The following is a 22,712-nucleotide window of genomic DNA, read 5'->3' on the forward strand; positions in this document are numbered from 1 at the left end:
GGGCCTGCGGTGGTTGAATGGTAGAACATTTCTTTCTGGTGCCTGGGGGTCCTGGATCGATCTCAACTCGCACCAATTGAGCTTTGTGGTGAATAAACACAGTGTGCGAGTTTTCTTGAGGTTTTCTACGATTCTCTTCATTCTATCATTTCATTTTCATCATCACAGTCTCTTGCAGCTTGGGGGCCGCGGTGGCTCAGTGGTAGAGCGTTCATCTCTGGTGCTTGGGGTCCTGGGTTCGATCCCAGCCCCCGCCACGTGAACTTTGTGGTGGACAAGCACCGTGTGCGTGGGTTTTCTCGGGGTTCTCCCGTTTCCTCCAACTTTCTTCATTCCACCATTTCATTTATTACTCATCACCACCGCCTCCTTTAGCCTAACCGACATAAGCGTGGGACGTAAAACTCAAAGATTTCAGTTCATTTTTTCTCTTTCAGCTTGCACGGTATGCTCGTGAGACGTAAAACCGAAAAAAAAATTCGAATGTCGTAACAAGTATTTAAGGATAAATTTGTTTTTGTTGTGAATTCGGTTGATTTCACAAGAATTTACATATATATCAAACTTAAGACATGTGCGTGGTGTGAAAGTGAAATAGTGTATTCGTCCTTTATGTATGATGTAAACTGATAGAAACTAGTAGTGATATTTTTGTGAATTAAGACCTTAAAGCTGTGTCATACTAAACCAATTTGTTAACAAATCGTTCGTAATACATCTTTACAATTTCCATCTGGAATAATTAAATATTGCGTACAGTAACAAGGTTCAATAATTAATATAGTAACATAATTTTAGCCTGTCTCTGTAATTGTAAAATTAGGAGAACATAATGTACTCTGTCAAATTCACCTAATTTAGTCATGGGTGCTATACTTAAAATTTTTACAAGACTGGTTTTGCTTTGTAGGTGGTAGAAAGGAAATCATTACAAGAATGTTTTGCAATATGTCCTGAAATTAAATAAATCCACTCTCTTTCTATTGGCTCTACTCCTTAAGGGACTCTCAGCACTAATTACATCATTCTCGCAGAAACATGGTGTTGGGTCGTTTTCAATGGGCGGAGTTTAAAAGACTTTTCAAAATCTCTTTACTTAGTTAATATTCCATATATAAAAGAAATAAATAACAAATCTATCTACTCCGTAATCCGCAAGTTCATTATTAGAACAGTCTTTCCAACTCTTAGCAAAGCTAATGATTGTATACAAGAATTCATTTTGAATTCGAAAAAATTAAATTTTATATGCAATTCTCAGAATTGAAAATGTGAAGGGAATGTAGCCTCTAACAACTCCCTAACGAACACTCTTTGTAACCTAGGAAGTAATTATATGCGCAAAACTTAAGGGGCTTATTCAGAGTTGTTTTTAAGTGTGACTGACACCATAAGGGCTTGACTAAAGCATGGATTATGCAGGAGTCAAACCCTTACAGTTAGTATAACGCTAATCATTAGTGAGAACAACTGGATGGTGTTATGAATCAATTGACCAAGCGCCAAAACACGCTTCTGATATATTGAAGGAAATAAAAACATGTTCCCATTACGATCCAGTACTTGGCGCTTGGTCGAATAGCTTTTCCTGAACGATTAAACAAATAGTAGCGTTTCAACCATTTTTTTACAGTTTCCTACTCACTGATGTAAAAATCTCGAAAATCGTAAAATGGCACCTGGTCAATTGATGCGGAACACCGTCCAACTATGGATACAGCCCTAGGATTTATTTCGTCTTAATGACAGGATTCTAGTCACAAATCAACATCCACTTCTAGTCACGATCTATATTCACCGGATTAGCCCTGGATGAAACACTAAATGTGCGTAAGAAAATTAGATCGAAGCAGCATTGCTTCCAGCAGTTTTACTAACGTTGGAAAGTTGTATATATTTCTTCCCAAGAGTTAGATATATCAAATTCCTGTCAAGTAATCTTTACTTGTATTGAAAATCATTTACTTCATTACAACATAATGTGAAAGACCCGGGTTCGATTGCCGGCGGGAGTTCATATGATTCGGATCCCATATTAAGCTGAAAGTCCGTCTCATATTGCGACAATGCTAAAAGGGACGCTAAACTCAAATCGAACTAACTTGATTAGAAGTTTTTCAAAATAAAGACTTGAAAAAGAGAAATTTTCGATCCCTCGTAACTTTGTTTCTATTTGCTTGAAATATTTCAAATCATAATTATAACGTACACTGCAACGTCCGTCTTATTTGCATTGTAGAAGCCTCCATTGGAAGTTGGATGCTGTAGTCGTAACAGTGAATAATAAATAGGGTAGTGCAAGTTTTTGCCTAACACAGATTTGAAATATGTACAGTATATCTAACGTAGTGCCATTTTACAAAATACACCTTTATGCCAGTGTTGGCAATATTTTTAATGTGGTGCAATTGTAGAAAATTTCAGTGCTTTTTATCTGTTACTTTAGAATTTACAAGGGGTGTTTCAAGATAAATTGTAAATCTTATGTGTAGTGTGCACATTTGAAGAGACGTTGGTCTTGTGTTCGTACACTCCAACTTATCGTATATCCTCCAATTGCACCAGATTCAAGCTTTGGTCGTAGTTCGAATCCATGGCCTTGTAAAAAGACGTTAAAGAAAACATTAAGGTTCTGACGAAAGCAACTAGTAGAGACACTTGGTTCGAAAGGTGTTCAAATTTTCAGGCCAGCCATCTTGAGTAAGATTTTTCTTCATTGATACCAGGCAAGTGGTACAGTTTATTTCAGTTCAGCAAATTCTTTGAACTTTCCCTGCTGAATTTTACAACAGTATTCCTTCCTTCCTCCGTCCCTTTTTGACCGCATTCCCGGGGTTGCAATGTCACAACACCCAGTGTGTGTGTATGTTTCTCTCTCTCCTAATACTATCGCTAACGTGAAACAGATGTCAGGCTTCCACATTTCGCTACAATTGAGTATGATATATATATAAAGAAAATTATATATGTTGAACAGCAATCTTCTAATCACTGACTGAAAGAACAGAGTTTGGAACTGTGTCAACTAAGTAGTCCACGTGGACTTGACGAGTGGCTGTCAAATGCTGGAAATAAGGGTTCCGGTTGGCCGTTTGATTGTCGTGGGTCATCCATAGATGACTTGTTTATGGCACTAACCACCACGTAGAAGGCGGCATCCTTTATATACAAACTGCACATTTATTGAAGAAATAAACTATACCTAACAAAGTCACAGGACACTTCTTCCCCCCACTTTTCTAAGTAGTATTATCGCCAAGGGACGTCATTCTTCATATGGGACGGGCTATAGATTTCAAAGCCCAGATATATAGAATATCCTAATTCCCTAACGAAAGCAAATTTTCGTATGCATAATTTTCATCATGTACTGAAGTATGTAGTTTAGTTAGGGGAGGAGGGATTGCAAAAGATGGAACAGCTTCGTCCATTTATGAGTTCTCTCTTCATTATGAAATCTGAAGAAATACAAAAATCCAAACTGGAATTTAAAACGTTTTGTGAAAGCAATTCATAACTGAAAAGCATTTTTTCGGTCAAAAATTAGAAATTACGCTATCGTTTAGTTGCGTCTATTACATCCATCATTCCTCATCTTCAAAAAGTACTTACGTTGGTGGTGGTTTATTAATTTAAAGTACTGACGTTGATGGTGGTTTATTAATTTAACACTAAAAAAGACAAACAAACTCACCAAACATTGCAAAAAAAAATCTTTATTGGCATCAAGTGAGTTATAAACAAACAAGTCTTGTTACTGGAGAATTACTGATGGTATCAAGACTTTTTTTTTTCTATATCTTTATACATGTAATTTATCTTATTTCAAGATATTTTTTTCCCCTTGAATAGCATCAGTCATTACAATACCTATTATACAGTCAAAGACTAGCGCGGTGAACTGCCATCCCCTAATTTAAGTGGAACAGCCACAAAATATTTTAACATTTACATCAGTAGCAGAAAATAAGTAAACAAACAAACCCAACATTTCTTGTGATATTTTTTTTACTGAATATTATGCGCTAAAAAGTAGTGCTGGCTGACATTTGAAATTAAACATCCATCAAGTATTTGAAAAAAAAAATAATAACAAAAAGCAAGTTATATACGTACATCCTATATATATATATATTTATATATTTTGACATGAAAAAAAAACCGGGAAGAATTTACAATGTGGGGCAAAACTATAATACAAAATAAAAAGTAATTATTATGCTATTTTGACAAAAATTAGTTTCAGTTTGGAAACAATCCAAGCTGTTTAACATTTCAAAAGAAAGAAAGCTCTCGTATTCGAAAGAAATTTATTCATTTCTAAATAAATTATTGCAGAAATGATTAAGTAACTGCTTAATATTGTCAAGGATGTTGCAATTTTTTTTTTTTTTTACTCCTGTTGGTTTAGTACAATAAAAAAAAAATAAAATAAAAGTAGTGCATTCTGACAGTATTTGTACACGCATTTTTAAATTTAACAAAACGGCTTCCTGTACTATGTTTCATATTTTTCAAAAATTAAATTTTAATAACCAGATCTTTCTAATATAGGAAAAAGATGTCTTAATCTTTGAAAACGTTAATTTTACTTTGCACAATGCAAAAATACAATTATTTGTTTTGAAACATTTCTCTACTATCCGTTTTGAAGAAAAAAAAATCATATTTTACATAAAAAAAATTTGGTTCAGCCTCACGTTTAGTAACTATATGCTTCACGTCAAAAGTACTTTGCTACGTTTTTACCAGAAATTTACTAAATACAAAACATAGTTTTACGGATATCAGTCTCGCTATACAGTACAAAACGAGAAAATCCTTACAATCCATCACAAACTTTATAATTCATTGAAATGTCTAAGAAGTTGCAGAAATAATTTTCTAAATTAAATTAGTACCACACCAGCAAAAACTTAGAAAACATGTTCGAAAGTAACAGTAAGAAATATATAATTTCACAATTTAGGAGTCTGTCTTCCTACAGTATTTTACAATTTAAAAGAAATCCCGAAAATTGGCTGAAAAATTCAACTTCTTATACACATTTAACAAAAAGTGAACCCAAATTTATACTAATTTTTAGCTTGAAATAAGAATTGTACATCATAGACCGTCAGAATGCAACTTCTCTAATTTCTCCCAGTCGAAAATAAAAGCACACTAAGAACTGTTAAAGAAGAAAGAAATTCGTATGTTTTTAGGTAGCATTTAAATATTTCCTATTACAACAGCCTCTGAAGAACTCACAGCTACTGAAAAACATGTAACAGATAGCTTGCGAGTTTCCATTTCGTTTACATCCAACATTATCTATTGGATTTCCTGGAATGTGCAAAAGTCATTCCTACAGAGAAGAAAAAAAAATCAAAAGAAAGACGTGACTTTTTTTACCCTGTACGACTCACATCCTTCTGAACACCATTATTTTTTTCTCGCGCGCGCTCTTAGTAACATATTTAATATATATAATACCACACTATAAAAAAAAATGCAAGGGACAAAAAGATAAGTAACACAGATTAAGCCACTGACAACAATGTCCAACACTGCAACTGATTATGCGATTCTGCGCAGAGTAAAATGGAAGTTCTTTTTTCTTTCTTTCTTGCCTTTCCACTTCAATTAAATAACAGTGATTTTTATCATATACTTTACTCAAGGAACCTCCATATATGATCTCTGTATGGCACAAGCCATGACTTTTGACATTATTCTCGCACCTCCTGAATGTACAGCACTTTTTTCTTTTTTAATTAACAGCTGCCAACCTAACTACTTTCCAATCTTAGCTTAAAGAAGGTAAGTTTTCTTTAAACATTTCTTGGAATCTTGCGGGAGTAAATAAAGCAATTAAAGCTTTGGTACGACACAAATGTGAACCAAAGTAGAGAAAACTTGCATTTACTTGGATTTTTAATCTTTTGAGGTCCGATCCAGCAATAACCAAGATGCTCTGGTGGCATCTATGTGGATTCTAAACAAAAGGAGAAGAAAATCCAAGCCGCCAATGGTGCTCGGACTTAAAATGACCATGGACAAATACGTAATATACAATTCAACTGTACACTCCTTTCTTTTACACTATAGCAGCGTAATTATAATCTTCAGTCCTTCAAGCGTTTATTCCACAATTTTCAAAGCTCTCGCGTGTTCTAACTTTTCGAGATTTCCATGGGCGATGTCGTTCCACAGCTACTATCAGTACTGCTGTTGTTCCCGGCAACAGCCGCCGGATTGGTGTACGTTGGAGGAGGATTGTTGTTGGGAACCTGAGAGCTGTTCACACTTGTAGGTGCCGTGGATGCTGGAACTGGTGTCGGAGGAACAGCAGGTTTGATGAACCTTTCTTGAGACCTCTGGCCCACCACCGCTCTTGGTAAATGGCCCTGTAACGCAATATTACATTTTAGTAAAAGATAATCCAAAACCATGGCACAATAAAATCCTAGACGCATAATTTCGCACAAGAAAAGTTTTGAATTATTCTATAAATTAACAATTACTACGAATTCGTGATCATACTTCAACGAGAATCAGTACATATTACAGGACATATGCAATAATAATAATAATAATAATGAAGTACCGATTTTTTTAACGTGGAACTTGCAACGCTGACGATGTTGCACGTGCACGAAAGTTTATTCTGTAGGGAAGCGTATTCCGTGCCTGCAATAGACGTATAATTATCAGTGTGGAGTTGTGTACGTGTGAGTAACAGTAGTTGAAATAACGGAAGTTATACAGAAATCCCGCCCAATGTGGGATCTGATCCGGGAGATCTGGGACACAATGAATCTGAATAGATTTGCATTGCTAAACATTGTCTAATCTGCGGCGAAGAACCCTGCAATCTGGACATCGTAATTCATTGCAACGCCCATCTACAGACAGTTCCCCGTGTTGTTGAAACAAATAAAAAATTCAGATGGGAACTTTTTAACTACTCTTCATATACCCCAGCTATGCAAGTAGTCTTTTTTTTTTTTTTTTTTTTTCCTTCGCCTGAGAAAGTCATTTGCTTTGCAACGTTTCAATAAATATAAATTCTCGATTGATTGAAGTTGCAGGTGGCAGATTTTTACACAAGGGGTTGTAACGAAACACTCTTAACCCCCTTTCTTTCCGGATGACCACCCCGGGGCAAAATCCGTACTTGAAAGAATATATATATATAAAAAAGTACAAGCCTAACTTTCAAAACACAGACCTGACCTTCGTGGAAATAATCCTGAAAAAGTAGGGGGAGTTTTCAACGGTGCTGTATTGAAAGACCGCGTAGCGTATCCAGATAATGTAAATGTCTCACTCTCACTTTTTACTATACTAAACTTAATCCAAAAATTATTTAAGCTGTTCAAGGATGTTACTTAGCAATGACGAACCTAATATTTCAAATAAGAAAAACAATTTATTGTAAATAAAGGAAAAAAATATATAAGAAATAAAAAAAAACAACTAATAGTACACAAAAAATATAACAATCGGATAACTAGTAAAAGAGTTTCTATAATTCCCAATGGAACAGCCTAGAAGACATTTTTCACAAAAGCGCTATTCCAACATGGCCTAGAGCAAACTCTCAATTTTTCTCTGTCTTTAAGCAGTCAAATTTTCAATAGCAAAATTTTACACTTGCTCGTATCTAAAGATGTCAATCCTTGAATGAACATTTTATAAAATACTCACAAATATCCCATGACAAAATTTCCCACCATTTTACAAACACACACACACACAAAATTAATTTAACGAAATGTAAAGAAACATACTCTAAGTACCTTAAACACCGACAAACTGACATCGACGTCAGTTGATCCATGGCTTCCATTCCGGGTTCGAAACCAACCAATCACAATTAGGCATTTAGATCACGAGGGCCTTGTCATTTGGACACTACCAGCTGGTACCAGATCTTTCAATATATTTTCTCAATTCATAACACACCTCAGATTGAGACCGGAAAGGTAGGGTGGAAAGGGCAAAAGGAGAATAAGGTCTATGTCCCCATAAAAATAGATGTTCCCCTAATAACTTCATAATGATAGGTTACCTTATTGTATATATATATATCACACAATACCTCTTTACCATATTCGTGACAATCCATGTCGTCACAGAGCAGGGTTGGCAAAAACCATGGTTTTTATTGAAAAAACCAAAAAAACCCGGCTTTTGGTTTAAACCAGGTTCTTTTAGTTTAAATAATTTGCTCATGTATTTATATCACATATGGAAGAAATAAGTTTGTTTCGCTTTGGTGTTATGCAACAACCGGGTTATGCTAGAAAGGGTCATATAAGCTTAAAGCGGAATCCAAACCGCTTCTCGGCTTAAATCCGAGAGAAATTGTCCTCCATTTGGACTCGAAACTGGGACTAATTGGCCACAAATGTCTGCCGACTCACTCACGAGGACTCCTGATAAAAATACGTTGTACTGATCGTTACATACTTGTTAATATACTGTAATTGTCAAGAGTTATTTCAGAAGGACAAACAGATAAACAGTTGCACAAGTGAAACACAGAATTACATACGGACAATTTCAAAGTACTGCAGAGTACAGACGAACTAATTTAGTCCAAGTTAGTTCACTACGACTTTTATTAGTCCAAGTTAAAGAAATACGACTTAATTTGAGTATCAGTAAGAAAAGCGAATAAAGACACGAATTACTTAAGTCCACTTTGGCTCTGACCCATTTGTACATAAATAGACACCAAAGATACCTGATTTCAATAAATGCCTCTCGTGAGATTTGTATGACACCCTCCCCAAAAGAGTACATTTCGATTTTATCAATAGAAAACATTATTAAAACGAAACAATATTTTGAATTTTTCTTTGATTGCAATTGCACAACAATAACAACAAATTATAAAAAATCACAAAAGAAACATTCATTAAAAAAAAGAAAGAAAGTTGCTTTTGTAGTACAATCTCTGAGTAATGAATGGGAAATTAAGGTCTGAGTATAATACGAATAATATACTGGAATGAAACGTGATAACCCAGAAATGTATGTTCATCAAGATTTTATGAACATTTTTCGTTTTTTTGGTTTAAATCGGTTTTTTTTTTTTTGTTGTTGTTGTTGTTGTTGTTGAAAAAACCAGCGGTTTAAACCAAGATTTAAACCAGCCAACCCTGTCACAGAGTCACGAAAGCTTGTGCTGTTCTACCAAAAATGTTTGGAGCTTCATTGTGACTATGTAGAAATAGCCAAAGTATGTACTTATACAGAATCAACAACGAAATTTTTCATTATTTTCTTGACAATACTCTAACGGGCTTCAAAAAACTTATATATATATACCTTATTCCACTAGGATTCCGTTCACTTTTGAATCACTAGTCCGTTGACTCTTTCCTGCCGTTTTCTTCTGTAGTATGAGGAACATAAGTAATTAGAATTAATCAGAACAAAAAAATACAGAAAACAGGAGAGAAAACTGTACAAACAACATCATAATAAAATTGTCTGGATCAACTCATGACTTTTTGCAATTTGTGTTCTTGAAGTAGATCCATGTTTCGTCCCACACTTCTATGCCGAGAAAGCAATACTTCACACACCGTTTTTCGCTTTTCCATTTGTTGATCCATTTTCCTGCATCTTCCGCATGGAAATGAAATCTTTCAGTTTTACGTCCCACGGTTATGTCGGTTAGGCTAAAGGAGACGGTGATGATGAGAGATGAGTGAAATGGTGGAATGAAGAAAGTGGGAGGAAACGGGAGAACCCCGAGAAAACCCACGAGCACGGCGTTTGTCCACCACAAAGTTCACTTGGCGGGGGCTGGGATCGAACCCAGGACCCCAAGCACCAGAGGTGAACGCTCTACCACTGAGCCACCGCGCCCCCCATCTTCCGCATGGCATGAAGACAATGGGATATGGTTTCGCGACCAAGATATGGTTTTCGGCTAGCTCGGGCGATCTTTGTTTTTCAAGTCGAAATCACCACTTTTGAATCGTCTAAACCAATGTACTCACACGTCTTGGGTTAGAACACTGTCACCGTAAGTTGCTACAATGAGACGACGGCTTTCACTCGCGTTTTTCATTTGATTGAACAAGAAAAAGCAGTACATGCCACACACGATGATTATTTGGCTTGAAACTAGACATGTTTGCCACTCAAACACAATATTAACGCTAACTCGAAATCGGCTGCACATCAACGGCGTTTTGACAAGTACTATCGGTTAGGAAATAAGTGCTGTAATAAGTATTTATGCATGACAAGGTGAAAGCGTGTTTAAAAGAAGATAAAAATAAAAATGTATTATGTAGATTGTTTAAATTCAGATTATGTTTTTTTTTTTTTTTTTTCCTGGGATATATTAAGTATTCGTTCAAGATTTACAAATATGTTTTTGTTTATATCAGCTTTTAATTGAAATTATAGATTGTATTAAAGTATGTATTCGTATTTACAACTTGGTAATGATTGGTTTTGGTGGGTGGTTATATATATATATATATATATGTGGGAAAATTTATGTCATTAGGCCTAAATACTAAGCCTAACGTTATAAGTGAACGATGGCTAAAGTGTATAATGTCACACCCACTACCAAAGTTATCATAGTTGTTACACTATCCTAGAATCAAACTGACATAACAGTTGAGACTGTGAATCAAACTTTGCTTCCAGCACCATCCAGCGAAGAAATTAAAAATTATTAACCGGCACACTTGGTACCGCGTTTTTATAGTTCTTTACGTCCATTAGTAGCTATACCTTCAAAGTGTCTACTATCCAGTGTTCAGATTTTTACTCCTATACTTTGGAAGAACTTCAAAATGACAATATTAGTGTTCAATTTCATTAACCTCTAGAGATGCGATTACAATGATACACAAAGAATTCTTTCTATCATTGTATTTGCATCTTTAGAAGCATTGGTGTGACAAAATTGGCGATTTCCTCCACTGATTATATAATTCTACTGTCAGAGGTGAATATGAAATGAATTTCTAGTTTCACGGCCCACAATTATACTCTTTAGGCTAAAGGCGGGAGATGATTAATGGAAATAAGTATTAAACAATAGGTAGAATGAGAATGTGGGAGGAAATGGGAGATTTCTGAGAAAACCCATGGAGACGACGTTATCCACCACCACAAACTTGTGTGGCCGTAAATTGAGCCAGGGACCATTCGCACTAGAGGTGAGGGCTCTACTATTGACCCACCGTGCCCCCAACTATTAGAGGTGTTCTGTAAATATAGACACTGGATTGTCCAAGCACACGTTACGGTAGAGTTCATGTGTTTGAACACCGACTTACACACTGATAGAATGTGTGATTATTCAGGAAACGAACTGGGTAGCGGGATTAACGCATCAGCACGGTATGCCGGATCCCCTTGTTCGATATCTGATCCAGTCGAGGATTTTTTCACCCTTTACATACCATTGAACCTGAAAATTATACAAATTATAAAGAAAAATTACATTATAGGGAGTGTAATTCAATGACAGCTTCTTTCCCTGCAATTCAAAAGAGGTGTATGGGAAACCGGAAATTGCACAGACGGAGTGGAGTATATATTAGAATTACGATTAGGGTAACTTCGTACACAAAATTTTAGATCCTTAACATGCTACTATTCCCCTTCAAAATGTCAGAAAACTAGAAATACTTACTGTGTGTGGTGGAGCAGGAGGTGAAGATGAAGGAAGATATCCAGGTGCATTAGTAGTGGGTGGCGGACCCTGAACCGCTGACTGATGGTAGTTTGGCTGACCACACGCATGACAACGACCCATTGGGCTAGGAGGACTAAATGCATCACGGGAACTACCATAGCTCAAACCTGTCAAAGAGAATAAATAATAATAATAAATGTATATTACTGAAATATAAATATTTTGCTCACTTTTATATGTTTAAAAGGTTGGGAGCTTACATTTACATACATTCGACTGAAAATGAATATATCAACACTAGACTCAACTCACCGAAGTGTTATCTCTGAGAACGGCGTTTGCAGATTCAATTCACTAACTATGTGAAAACAGCCACAAATGTAGATTCTTGGTTTCGGACGATATTTATTTACTAACTTATATTAATATTTGAAAGCTTCTGGAAAGACGATTGATATTTGTAAGCGGATTTTTACACCAAACGAATCTCCCGACTTACACACAGCAACGAACTCGGAAACAAGATTCAACTCATGCATTTTACTCTGAAACAGAGCTTGTTAATACATTTCGAACAGGTCGATCCACTACTGTATAGTGCTCCCTGTAGCAGACAATTACAGTCAAATTACTTGTTTAACGACAGAACTTGACTTATGTCATGTTATTTTTATTATTGGTATTACTATTATTATTATTAATAATAATAATAAAGTATTTGAGCTTACCACTTAATGCATCCTGCTACTATCTTCCCAAATGGTTTTAATATAATCGTCTGCCATCGTTATCCGAAAATCATTTCACATATCATAATGTAATTTAGCACTTTTGTCTACACCGAACTGAAGAACGCTGTCACAAGCCTTAACATCACTTACAAGGATTTCAAATCCTTTTACTGCTGGTGTTTTCAACATGTTGCACAAAACATTTTATTTTATTTACTTATTATTATTATTATTATTATTATTATTTTTAAGATTGCTATTACATGGTGTCCACAGAAAATTCCATCTCAATTTCCCTGACTTTCCCTGATTTTCCCTGACTGCATTTCCAATTTTTCCCTGACTTTTTCTGGCCTCCACCATCCCCATAGCCAGCCAACTCTCACCTTATTTACTGTCGTATTATTACATTTTATTACACATTATGCACACAAGATTACAAAGATACAGAAAGATTTTTTAACGTACATTTACAAGTTTACAAAATGTATTATATTAGCACATGTTGACATAAAACTGAAAAATATCATGGTTTAAAATAAAAAATAATAATGATAATAATAATAATAAAGCGTCTTCTGTACAATATGGAGAATGTGTTCACATGAAAGTTTCTCACTTATGATTACACAACTATCCATAAAAGTGGGGAATAAAAGAGTTTATATTTTTAATAAGTGTTCCATATTACAAACTGCCTTTCTTCTTTTCCAGCTCATCGATTCTTGCTTGAAGAGCACTTTCTTCTGATTTCAAGTTATTCTGCAACTTTTGTCTTTTGTCATTTAAATCTTTTAGCTCTTGATTAATCCTTCTCTTTTCTACAACTTTCTTTTCTTCTTCGCGCTGTACACTTTTCTGTTTGTCCAGATAATCTTGGTACCTTCGTCTGGAACATTTTACAGACTGTAGTAAGCTCCTGGTGATGGATATATTACCTACACCCCCAGCACTGCTGATAGCATCATGCACAAGTCTTTGAGACACCAGAGAGTGTTCTACAAGATTTTCTACAAGTAGTGATTTGTTCATGGAGAAACCACTTTCAACCGGTGAATTGCCATGTGACATTATCAAGCAAATTTTCACTACATTCAAAAGGCTAGCAAACTTGACATCATCCTTTAGCATCTTGTAGTAAAACTCATCTAATCCTACAGAATCGTCGTGTCTTGCAGTAAACTCGCAAAAGTATGATTTCAAGGAACCTTGTGCTTCAACACACAATACACTGAACTGTTTCTTTGCCTGTTCAGCCACATCTGACGAAATCCTGTTTGCACTGTGAAGGTCTTCAAGAACAATCTGCGCTCTCTTTCTTGCTAGAGATGGCTGCTCCAAAATAATACTTGGGGCAAAACAAGTGACACCACGCACAAACCTGTACTTCAGCGGGCTTCTTTCACGCAACTTCTGAACTAAACCTATGATTAATTTGCGAAACTCAAGTTTGAATTCTGCTTTTTCCTTGTCTGTACATACGGTTTCTCTTAATACCTTCCTCGTAGCAAAACCAATGTCAATCATTGCTGAAGGAAGAAGGTTCTCATTTGAAAGTTCCAAAGACATCAGTTTTTGAGCAGAGTCAGCTTGCTGCAATATTTCTGGTTTCACACATCGAGCCAATAAACTATGCATTAAGTCCAAAAGTGCTGTGTGCAAGAAAGGCATTAGTGGCTTTGGAGACTGAAATCTTCGAAGAAAAGTTTCACATTCTGCTGAAACAACTCTATAACCAGCCAACTTACTCTTCAACAGAGGGTCTTTCATCTGTTCCTTTAAAGAAGATTGTTGCCGACAACTAGGTAGTGTAGAATCTTGTATGAATTTCTTCACATTGTGATAAATTTTCACAGCCCTTTCCAAGCAATCCACATTCTCAAGCCATCTGATAGAACAGAACTTTTTTGGGAAATCGGTGGATCCTGTAATGGTAGTATATTCCGCCCGGCGAGCTGGGCTGTTATTAAAAAGGTAATACATATCCCTAAGAGTCTCGTCTAAATGCCACTGTGATGCCTTTAGCCCATTTTTCATGCTACCATGCAAAACATGTAGTCCACAAACACCAGTGTCTATCAAACTTTTTCCATCGGGATTTCGTTGGCACATTTCACTCTTTAGTTTTTCCCTGAAGAGGAGATTTACGTTTGGTCCATCCATGGAAACCTGCAGTAAATTGTCTAATGAAAGACCTATTCCCTCTCTGAATCTCTCCAAAAGATCATCGGCTCTTGCCCGTCCCAAAAATACACTATTTAGATATGATGTAGAAACTTTTTGTTGATTTACATCCCAGAATCTTACGACTAGGTCCATCTGGCCTCTCTGAACTACTTTATTCAGAGATTCGTCGAAATATATGACATAATCTGAAGCCTGTTTAACTCTATCCATAACACAATCTTTAAAATATGGAGCCAAGCCATGATTTACTAGATAAGAGGCTTTTGTCTTCCCAAGGGTAAATTTGGAAGCAATAGAGCTGTCAGGAAACATCAACTGGAAAGTTTGGCTAATGTTCTGGCAAGCATTCAAGGATATTTTCTTTGCAACCAACTCCAAAGTCCATATTATTTCTGCCTTCATAACTTCTTCGGTCTGTATGTATGAATGTAAACCACGCTCTTTATTTTTGCTATTGATTTCACCACTTCCTTCACTTGATTCTAGCTGATCATCTTTATGCTTACACACAGTTTGATCAGATTCCTGGCTACAGTCACTTGTACCTGATGACTGACCTGTTGAACTGGAAGGCACAAACACACTGACAGCAGGTTGCATGAGTTTAGCTTTCAAGTTCTTAAGATGTTGAGGTCCTTTAGCATGAGAGGACACTGCTCTTCGTCCCATGTTACTAAGCTTGAATGATTTTGAACATACTTTGCAAAACGCACATCCACTATTTCCATGTACACGTCCAATCCAACATGAAAATTCCGGGTACAACTTTTCATCAAGCCATTGATCATTAAAAGAAGTTGACTTATTAGCCATTATGATGACTCATAAGGTCAGATTATTGAGTTGACATCCCACTTAAACCTGCAAAAAGAGAAAGTGATATTAATTTCTGAAGCAATGCAAAGAAAGGCATCTAAAATATTTTTGGAAGTGAAATTAGAAATTACGTACAATGATATACTTACCAGACAAAAGGTACTGATAGTAAACTGTTACCACAATTTGATTACCATCACTAATATATGTACGAGCTTTCAAGAACTAACTCACTGTTCACATCATCGTCCGTGCTGCCCTCACCCATCCTATTCTCCCATCTAAGCCTGATGATGAGAACAGTGAGTTAGTTCTCGAAAGCTCGTACATATATTAGTGATGGTAATCAAATTGGGGTAACAGTTTACTATCAGCACCTGTTATCTCGTAAGTATATCAATGTTAGTAACTACAAAGCGGTCCAACTTTTGCGGTTTAGAAATTATGTAGATAGGTAGATACAATAGAATATTATGCTCTGAAGCACAGAAAAAAATATAAATGTATTGTAAGAAAAGGTCACCCTTCACCTCCAAGGGCAACCGGAAACAAGATTTAGATTAATACAAAATAAGAGTATCTTTTTACTTTTTAAACTTAGTAGACCTGCTGTATCCTTAAAAAAATAATAATAAAATAAATATGGACTGATCACTTAGCCACTGATCGCAAAATCGAGTTTTTCTTGGCATTGTAAACTAATGATCTATACAAGAAAAATTTAAATACAATTAAATTAGCAAATATGTATAGCTCATAAAGGCATATGCATATTCTAGTCCCTCAGAAAAAATCCTAAGACACAATTAGTATATTGCTAATATGTAGCAATTTAAATCATCATTGGGACTGCACTTGAAAAATAAAGGACATATATATTTGTCCTATAATAATTGTCACAAATTTCCAAAATATAGGAAAACAGGACAAGTGGGAGCCCTGTTTATATAAAAAACACTGTGTTCAAAGGAATAGTTAACTGATAAGGACTTTGGACTGACAGCTAGGCCAAGTTTGTTTACGGGAAGCAAGCGCTCACGAAATAAGCAAGCCCATTATGCCTGCATCATTGACTCACAATCACATGTTCACGGATGTAGTTTATGGTGCAAGTCTTTTGAATCATCCTGTTGCTTTTCATCATTGGGTACAGGCCATGCGAAACAATCTATTAAGTATCTAGACAAGCCCTCAGTTTTGGTATGTTTCATTATTGGGCTCAGGTCGTGCGAAACATTTCAACTGATATTAACAACTGAATTTTTTTCGCTTAGCCTACCAAAGAGCCTGAAATATTGACTTGGTATTCCTATAGTACAGGTGTTAGAAAAAGATGAAAATAAAGTATGTATGAAACCAAGAAGAGATTCAAAATACTCTACTGTCAAGTAAAAAGCAAACAAACAAAACAAAACAAACAAAAAAAAAAGGAAGAAAAAAATGAGCCGCTAGGAAGGCGGGAAAGTACCTTCTGATAAGCATCAGAAGGTGAATACAAAAATACTTGTACATTTCCATCAACATATGGTGTTTGTCCCTCCAGGAATCAACTGCAAAACATACAAGAAATCTTTCTAATTGTAATGTTTGTAATTGATCGTACAATTTCTTGTGCATTTTCCCTGACTTTCCCTGACTTGGCAAGCTTTTCTTGTGATTTCCCTGACTTTCCCTGACTAAAATCCATTTCCCTGACTATCCCTGATTTTCCCTGACTTTCCAGAATGTGGACACCATGTATTAGTATTTTCAGATTATTATTCATTCAAACTACCACAAAGAAACTTACAAGAGTATATTACATTAGTCTTCCTCGGATGGATATTACAGTTAGTTTACTTACTGTCAGTTTTTACTTCAAAAACACATTTTCCCCCAATTCTTTTTCTTATAGACAATTTTTTAAAAAGTCTTCATACATACAATTTGGAAGTCTTCGGTCTTACGCACCGAACGTTATCTCTGGAATGTTCAAGTTTATATTACAAGAATGGTGTGACTGCAGTGTAAGTACCTTGAACATTGTTGATAATGACGCAGGTTATCCGTCAAAACCGTACGGTTATTGATAAAATATAGACGCTTACTAGAATTTGTTGGTATTATCCACCTATTACTTCCCTTCCGTATGTTGTGTCCAGGATTGATTGATTTAAATCGAATGATTTTTTTTAAAAAAAAAAAAAAAAAAGAAAATCTATGATTTATATCAAATTTATTTTATTTAAAATAGAAATAAAATGCGATATTTTTGACGATTCTGGAACACTAATCGAATGCAAGTCTCAAACTCGCATCTTAATACGTGTGATAGTAGGATCTTAGTAATCCAAGTTTAAACAAAGTATTGTATATTACTTTTGTAGATTACAGTTAATGGACCAAGAATTTTGACAATGTACTTATTTTATCATTTCATACTGTACAGAAGATAGCTTGATACCATTCAATACTAATAATTTTTAGCTCAGAATTGTACATATCGTGGTAATACATATCATAGACTTCTTACCGTAACTGGAACTGGTATATATATGTGTGTGTGTGTGTGTATATAAAACGGGGCTGAACATTTGAAATGAGTTCTTGAACATAATAGTACCTATTTCAAACTCGGTTTATATCATGTTAGTTTCATTATCCTAAACGGGGAGGTGAATCGAAATTTATGCCAAAAATAGTGTCTCAGGAATCTCTATCAAAAAAGCTGTATAAACTCATTATTAAAATTAACTGAAAACGACCCAGCATTTTCAAATTTTCTGCTTCTAAAGGGAAGGGGGAAATTTTGGTAATTTTTCCTCCATATTGACACCCTCCAAAGTCTGTTTCATCATCACGAAAGACGGCTAGACCGTTTGAAAGAATATCTGAACATTATTATCACTTGGATCAAGCCATATTTTAATCATGTTGCTTTCATTAAAATGCCTACCCTAAAGTGGTTAGGGCTTCGAAAGTTATGACAAAAATATGTATCTCATGAGTCCACGTTATGGATATATCAAATTCTGTTTCTAAAGGAGGAACATTTTTGTAATATTCTCAATTTTGTATTCATAAAAAGACAAAAGTGAAGACATGGTTAAACCTTTTGTAATTACTCGAATTTTCGAGCTGTTACAATATTGTTAACTGGGTCGAAAGTATCTATCTATTAAAATGCTACGATAGCAACAAAAGCGCCTGGGCTCCAAGCTATAACTTAGGATTTCAAACATTTGATTTACGGTTATTTGTGATTTCACGCTTAACAGAGGCAAATATTTTAAAATATGTGTACCTTAAATAAATTATTTAAATAGACCTTTTTTATATAAAGTTTTTTTTTTTTTAATTATTGTTCAAAGCCCTTGTATTTTAATAAGCCTTTTCCAAAATCAACGCAAATGAATTGTGCTGCCATCTTTGGAGATTTTTTAAACTATACGTTTGTGGACGTTTATATGTTTGTGGCCAATCCTTTTGACAATGAGATCTCGGAAACTCAGGTTCTAGAAAGATGACGTTTTCACTGATCGATTGCAAATTTTATGCACATTGTCCAGTTCTAATTGAATATTTAAAAAAACATGGTCATTATTTCTTTATTACATTTTTATGGGTACACTGGAAGTGCTGAAATTAGAAAAATAAATAAATAAATAAATAAAGCATCATACCCTACGCATATTTATCCTATATACAACATAATTGTATATAGGGGTTGCACACCTCTCAGACGTTTGTTTCATGGCCAAATGATAATGAAAAACCAAGGATAACTATTTATCCACTCTAAGTTGAATTTTTATTGTTTGGAGTGTTTTGCCCAATGAACTCCATATATCACTGACATTATTATTAATTGTGTGTGTAATGTATTTACTTATTACATACGGCATGCAAGAAGAAAGAAAACACTAAACATACATGAATTAAAAACTCCAACCGGAAGTAGGCTCAAATCTTGCAAACGGTGCGAGATATTGAAAAAAATAATCAAAAAATCTCCCCTTTATGGTATCTCTTGCCATTAATATATATATATATATATATCAAGATGTCTTTCATTTGTGTCTTAAAGGGACATGTACAGATGTGAGGAATAACAAGAATATTCATGCTCATATGTGAATGATGCGCTGTGTAGAGAGCGCAGGTTCAGCTAGTTTGTTATGAATAATTGTAATTTTAGAGTAGCATAAGCCTCATTTGAATTAGCGTGATTAGCTTCGTATATAATTATAATTTGTTCTTTATTTTGGTGGTGTCTATATTTGTTAAGAATATCAATACTGTTAACGTTTTTCCTTTTTTTAAATTCTTTAATATATAAAAGTTGTTAGGAATCAGAATTTGTAAACAGAAGTTGCTTCGTTTAGAACATCAATATGTTTTAGGATTGTTTCGAGAATTAATTAGTTTTCGAATTGGTCGATTGGTTTCGAATATTTATCGTCTATTCCTGCGTTAACTATTTTTGAAGCTTGTGACAGTAATTTGTAGCAGCTATATCTTTTACTCTCCATCCATAACTCAAAGGCAAGCTGTCTAAAAATTTTAACGTATGTATTAACATCAATTTGTATTATGAAACTGTGGTAAACCTGTAGGTAACAGTAATGATGTGAACAGCTACAATTATTATTGAAGTCTATTATGCAAATGATTAAGCTATATAAAGCTATAGTTTTAGTAGTGATCTATATTGCGTAAAATGGATATCTTTCCTTGCTACGAAACTAGGATGATAAATATTGCTGACGAATATTTATTAATTGAATGAATCGAGTACTTATAAATCAAGGTAATAAATAACTAACTAACTAACTCACTCACTCACTCTATGGCCTATGGAACCCGGAGGTTCAGTGCCGCGTTCACAAAAGCTCTCCACTGACTTCTATCCTTAGCTAATTGGATCCAGTTTCTACTTTGTATTCCTATCTCTGCGAGATCCATCTTAATATTATCCTCCCATCTGCGCCTAGGTCTTCCTAATGGTCGTTTTCCTATGGGTCTACCAGTCAAGACTTTGAAAGCGTTTCTACTTTCTTCCATTCTAGCTACATGACCTGCCCACCTAAGCCTCCTAGACTTGACGATCCTAACAATGTTGGGTAAACCGTATAAACTATGTAGTTCCTCGTTATGAAGCTTCCGCCATTCCCCATTCTCGTTCCTCTTGGGTCCGAATATTCTTCTCAGGATCCTGTTCTCAAATACTTTCAGTCTATGTTCTTCCCTCAGAGTAAGCGACCATGTTTCGCAACCATACAGAACAACAGGCATGATTATCGTTTTATATATTTTAAGCTTCAAATTCCTCGACAGAATTCGCGACGACAAGAGATTTTGAACCGAATAGTAACACGAATTCCCTGCTTTTAGTCGACATTTAATTTCTTCGTGAATATGATTTTCGTCTGTTAATATTGATCCTAAATATTTGAAAGTATCCACTTTATCAAAAGTATTATTTAATATTTTAACGCCTCCATAATTTGCCGTATTACGGTCCCGACGCACTTCCATGTATTTAGTTTTCTCTGCATTTACTTCTAAACCCATGTCCCTGCAAGCGTTTAATAATATCTCTGCATTTATTTCTACTGTTCTCCTATCATCCCCTATTAAATTTACATCATCAGCATATGCCATAACCTGGTGAATGCCATTCAACTCTAGGCCCTGGTTGCTATCTTTGATTTTCCTTATGGCGTATTCCAGCACAAAGTTAAATAATAATGGCGACAACGCATCTCCTTGTTTCAGGCCATTTTCGACGTGGAAGCTCGTGGACAAAAATTTTCCTACCCGGACTTTACTTTGGGATTCACTTAAACATATCTTAATTAATCTAATTAGCTTTCTCGGTATTCCAAGGTAATAAATACGTCGACTAATTAGTTTGTGCTGATGGTTGATGAGTAAAATATTTTGTGGAGGACTGAACCAAATCGCAGAGCTATATTTTAGTCGAGAAGCCTCTTACGCATACTTTCGTATAACCGTATGCTTACTATTCTGAACTGTATAATGATTATTTTGTACCTATTAGTAATCAGTGGAAGGAATAAACTGTAACAAGAGGCTGATTAATTGTGGTGAAATCATTTCTAGAATAAGCAGTAGAATGTTGAAAACCACGATGATCGAAGGAGGCACTACATTGGGTTATGAATCTGTCGTTCTCGAACATCCCAATCTTGATATGAAATCTTAATTGTAGTGTTAGTCACAAATACATAGGAGTCGAGCAGGCGTGTCACGTTTGAAATTAAATTTTTAAACGTAAATTGGGTTGACCTTGGGTTTTTATCATTAGGTCTATATTCGGATTGAAATACGTATTCTAAAGGAGGAAGGGATACATTTTTCACAAATACTAACGGCCGACCGTTTGAAAAGATTTTCTAAGATAGTACTTGGGTCGAGTTGAGTTTCTGCTTTTTCATTTTGATTCAAATACGCATCCTAAAGGACTAGAAAAGAGGGCTGAAATATACCTTTCATATGTTTGACATAAATCTTTTTTTTTCGTGCTAAGACCGAGCATTTCACCGTAAATATGAACGAAACTTAATATACTTGACAATAAAAAGTATCCTTGATTAGAAACACTTTACTACTAAAGTTCTTACACATCATAGTATTATTTTTATTACACTGCAGTGCAAATAGCCTGAAATCAAATAATTATATTCAAACACCTTCATGCTGATATACAAGTTTACCTTGAATATTTTTATATTTTAATGCAAAATACTGATATTCATTATGAGAAAGTTATGATGAACTGAGTGTTAAAAAAATTGTATTTAATATATATATATATAAACGGATACATACTTAGTGTGCAACGCAATGAAGAAGTTTTACAGTATGCAAAATGATAGCACATCCTACACGTGGATATTTTACTTTGGTTTTTTATTGATTAAGAAGTTTAAAAAGAAATACGTACTAGGTTTATCTTAATTATCTTTCTTTAGTTATTGTGAAGTGAATTTTCGCATTCTTATATGTTAGGAGAACAACAATATACTGTTACTAGGTAACTGTCACGTATAGGAATCGCCAGGAATCGCCTTGGAAAAAACTAACACAAAAAAGTACCAGAAACCCCCTATTTCATTTTTTCTAACATCATCCCCTATCTTTTATTATGATAAAAGAAATCTGAAACTCCTGCAGTTTACTATTTAAAGAAGAAATATTATTTAAATTGGATTCTTTTCTTAAAAAAAAATAATAAAATAAAATAAAAAAAATTTTAAAAAATCAAGTACAAACGATTTAAATAAATAAAGAAAAGGTTTTTCTTTAAT

At 34.9% G+C, this 22,712-nt stretch overlaps 1 protein-coding gene across 1 annotated transcript in view; it reads right to left on the minus strand.

The window, feature by feature from the left end:
• Nucleotides 1-3,698: 3,698 nt before the first annotated feature.
• The window catches only part of LOC145662907 (coiled-coil domain-containing protein 6), a 44,690-nt gene continuing 25,676 nt past the window's right edge, over nucleotides 3,699-22,712 (minus strand). The window contains exons 7-8 of the mRNA XM_081728907.1: nucleotides 11,663-11,832; nucleotides 3,699-6,389 (exon numbers count right to left, since the gene is read on the minus strand). Of these exons, the coding sequence (XP_081585033.1) occupies nucleotides 6,156-6,389; nucleotides 11,663-11,832 (404 nt within the window). The 3' untranslated portion in view covers nucleotides 3,699-6,155. The remainder of the gene's footprint in view (nucleotides 6,390-11,662; nucleotides 11,833-22,712) is intronic.

The sequence above is a fragment of the Thermobia domestica genome, chromosome 10 (assembly GCF_964235325.1).
Source record: "Thermobia domestica chromosome 10, izTheDome1.hap1.1, whole genome shotgun sequence".
Classification (NCBI taxonomy): Eukaryota; Metazoa; Arthropoda; class Insecta; order Zygentoma; family Lepismatidae; genus Thermobia; species Thermobia domestica.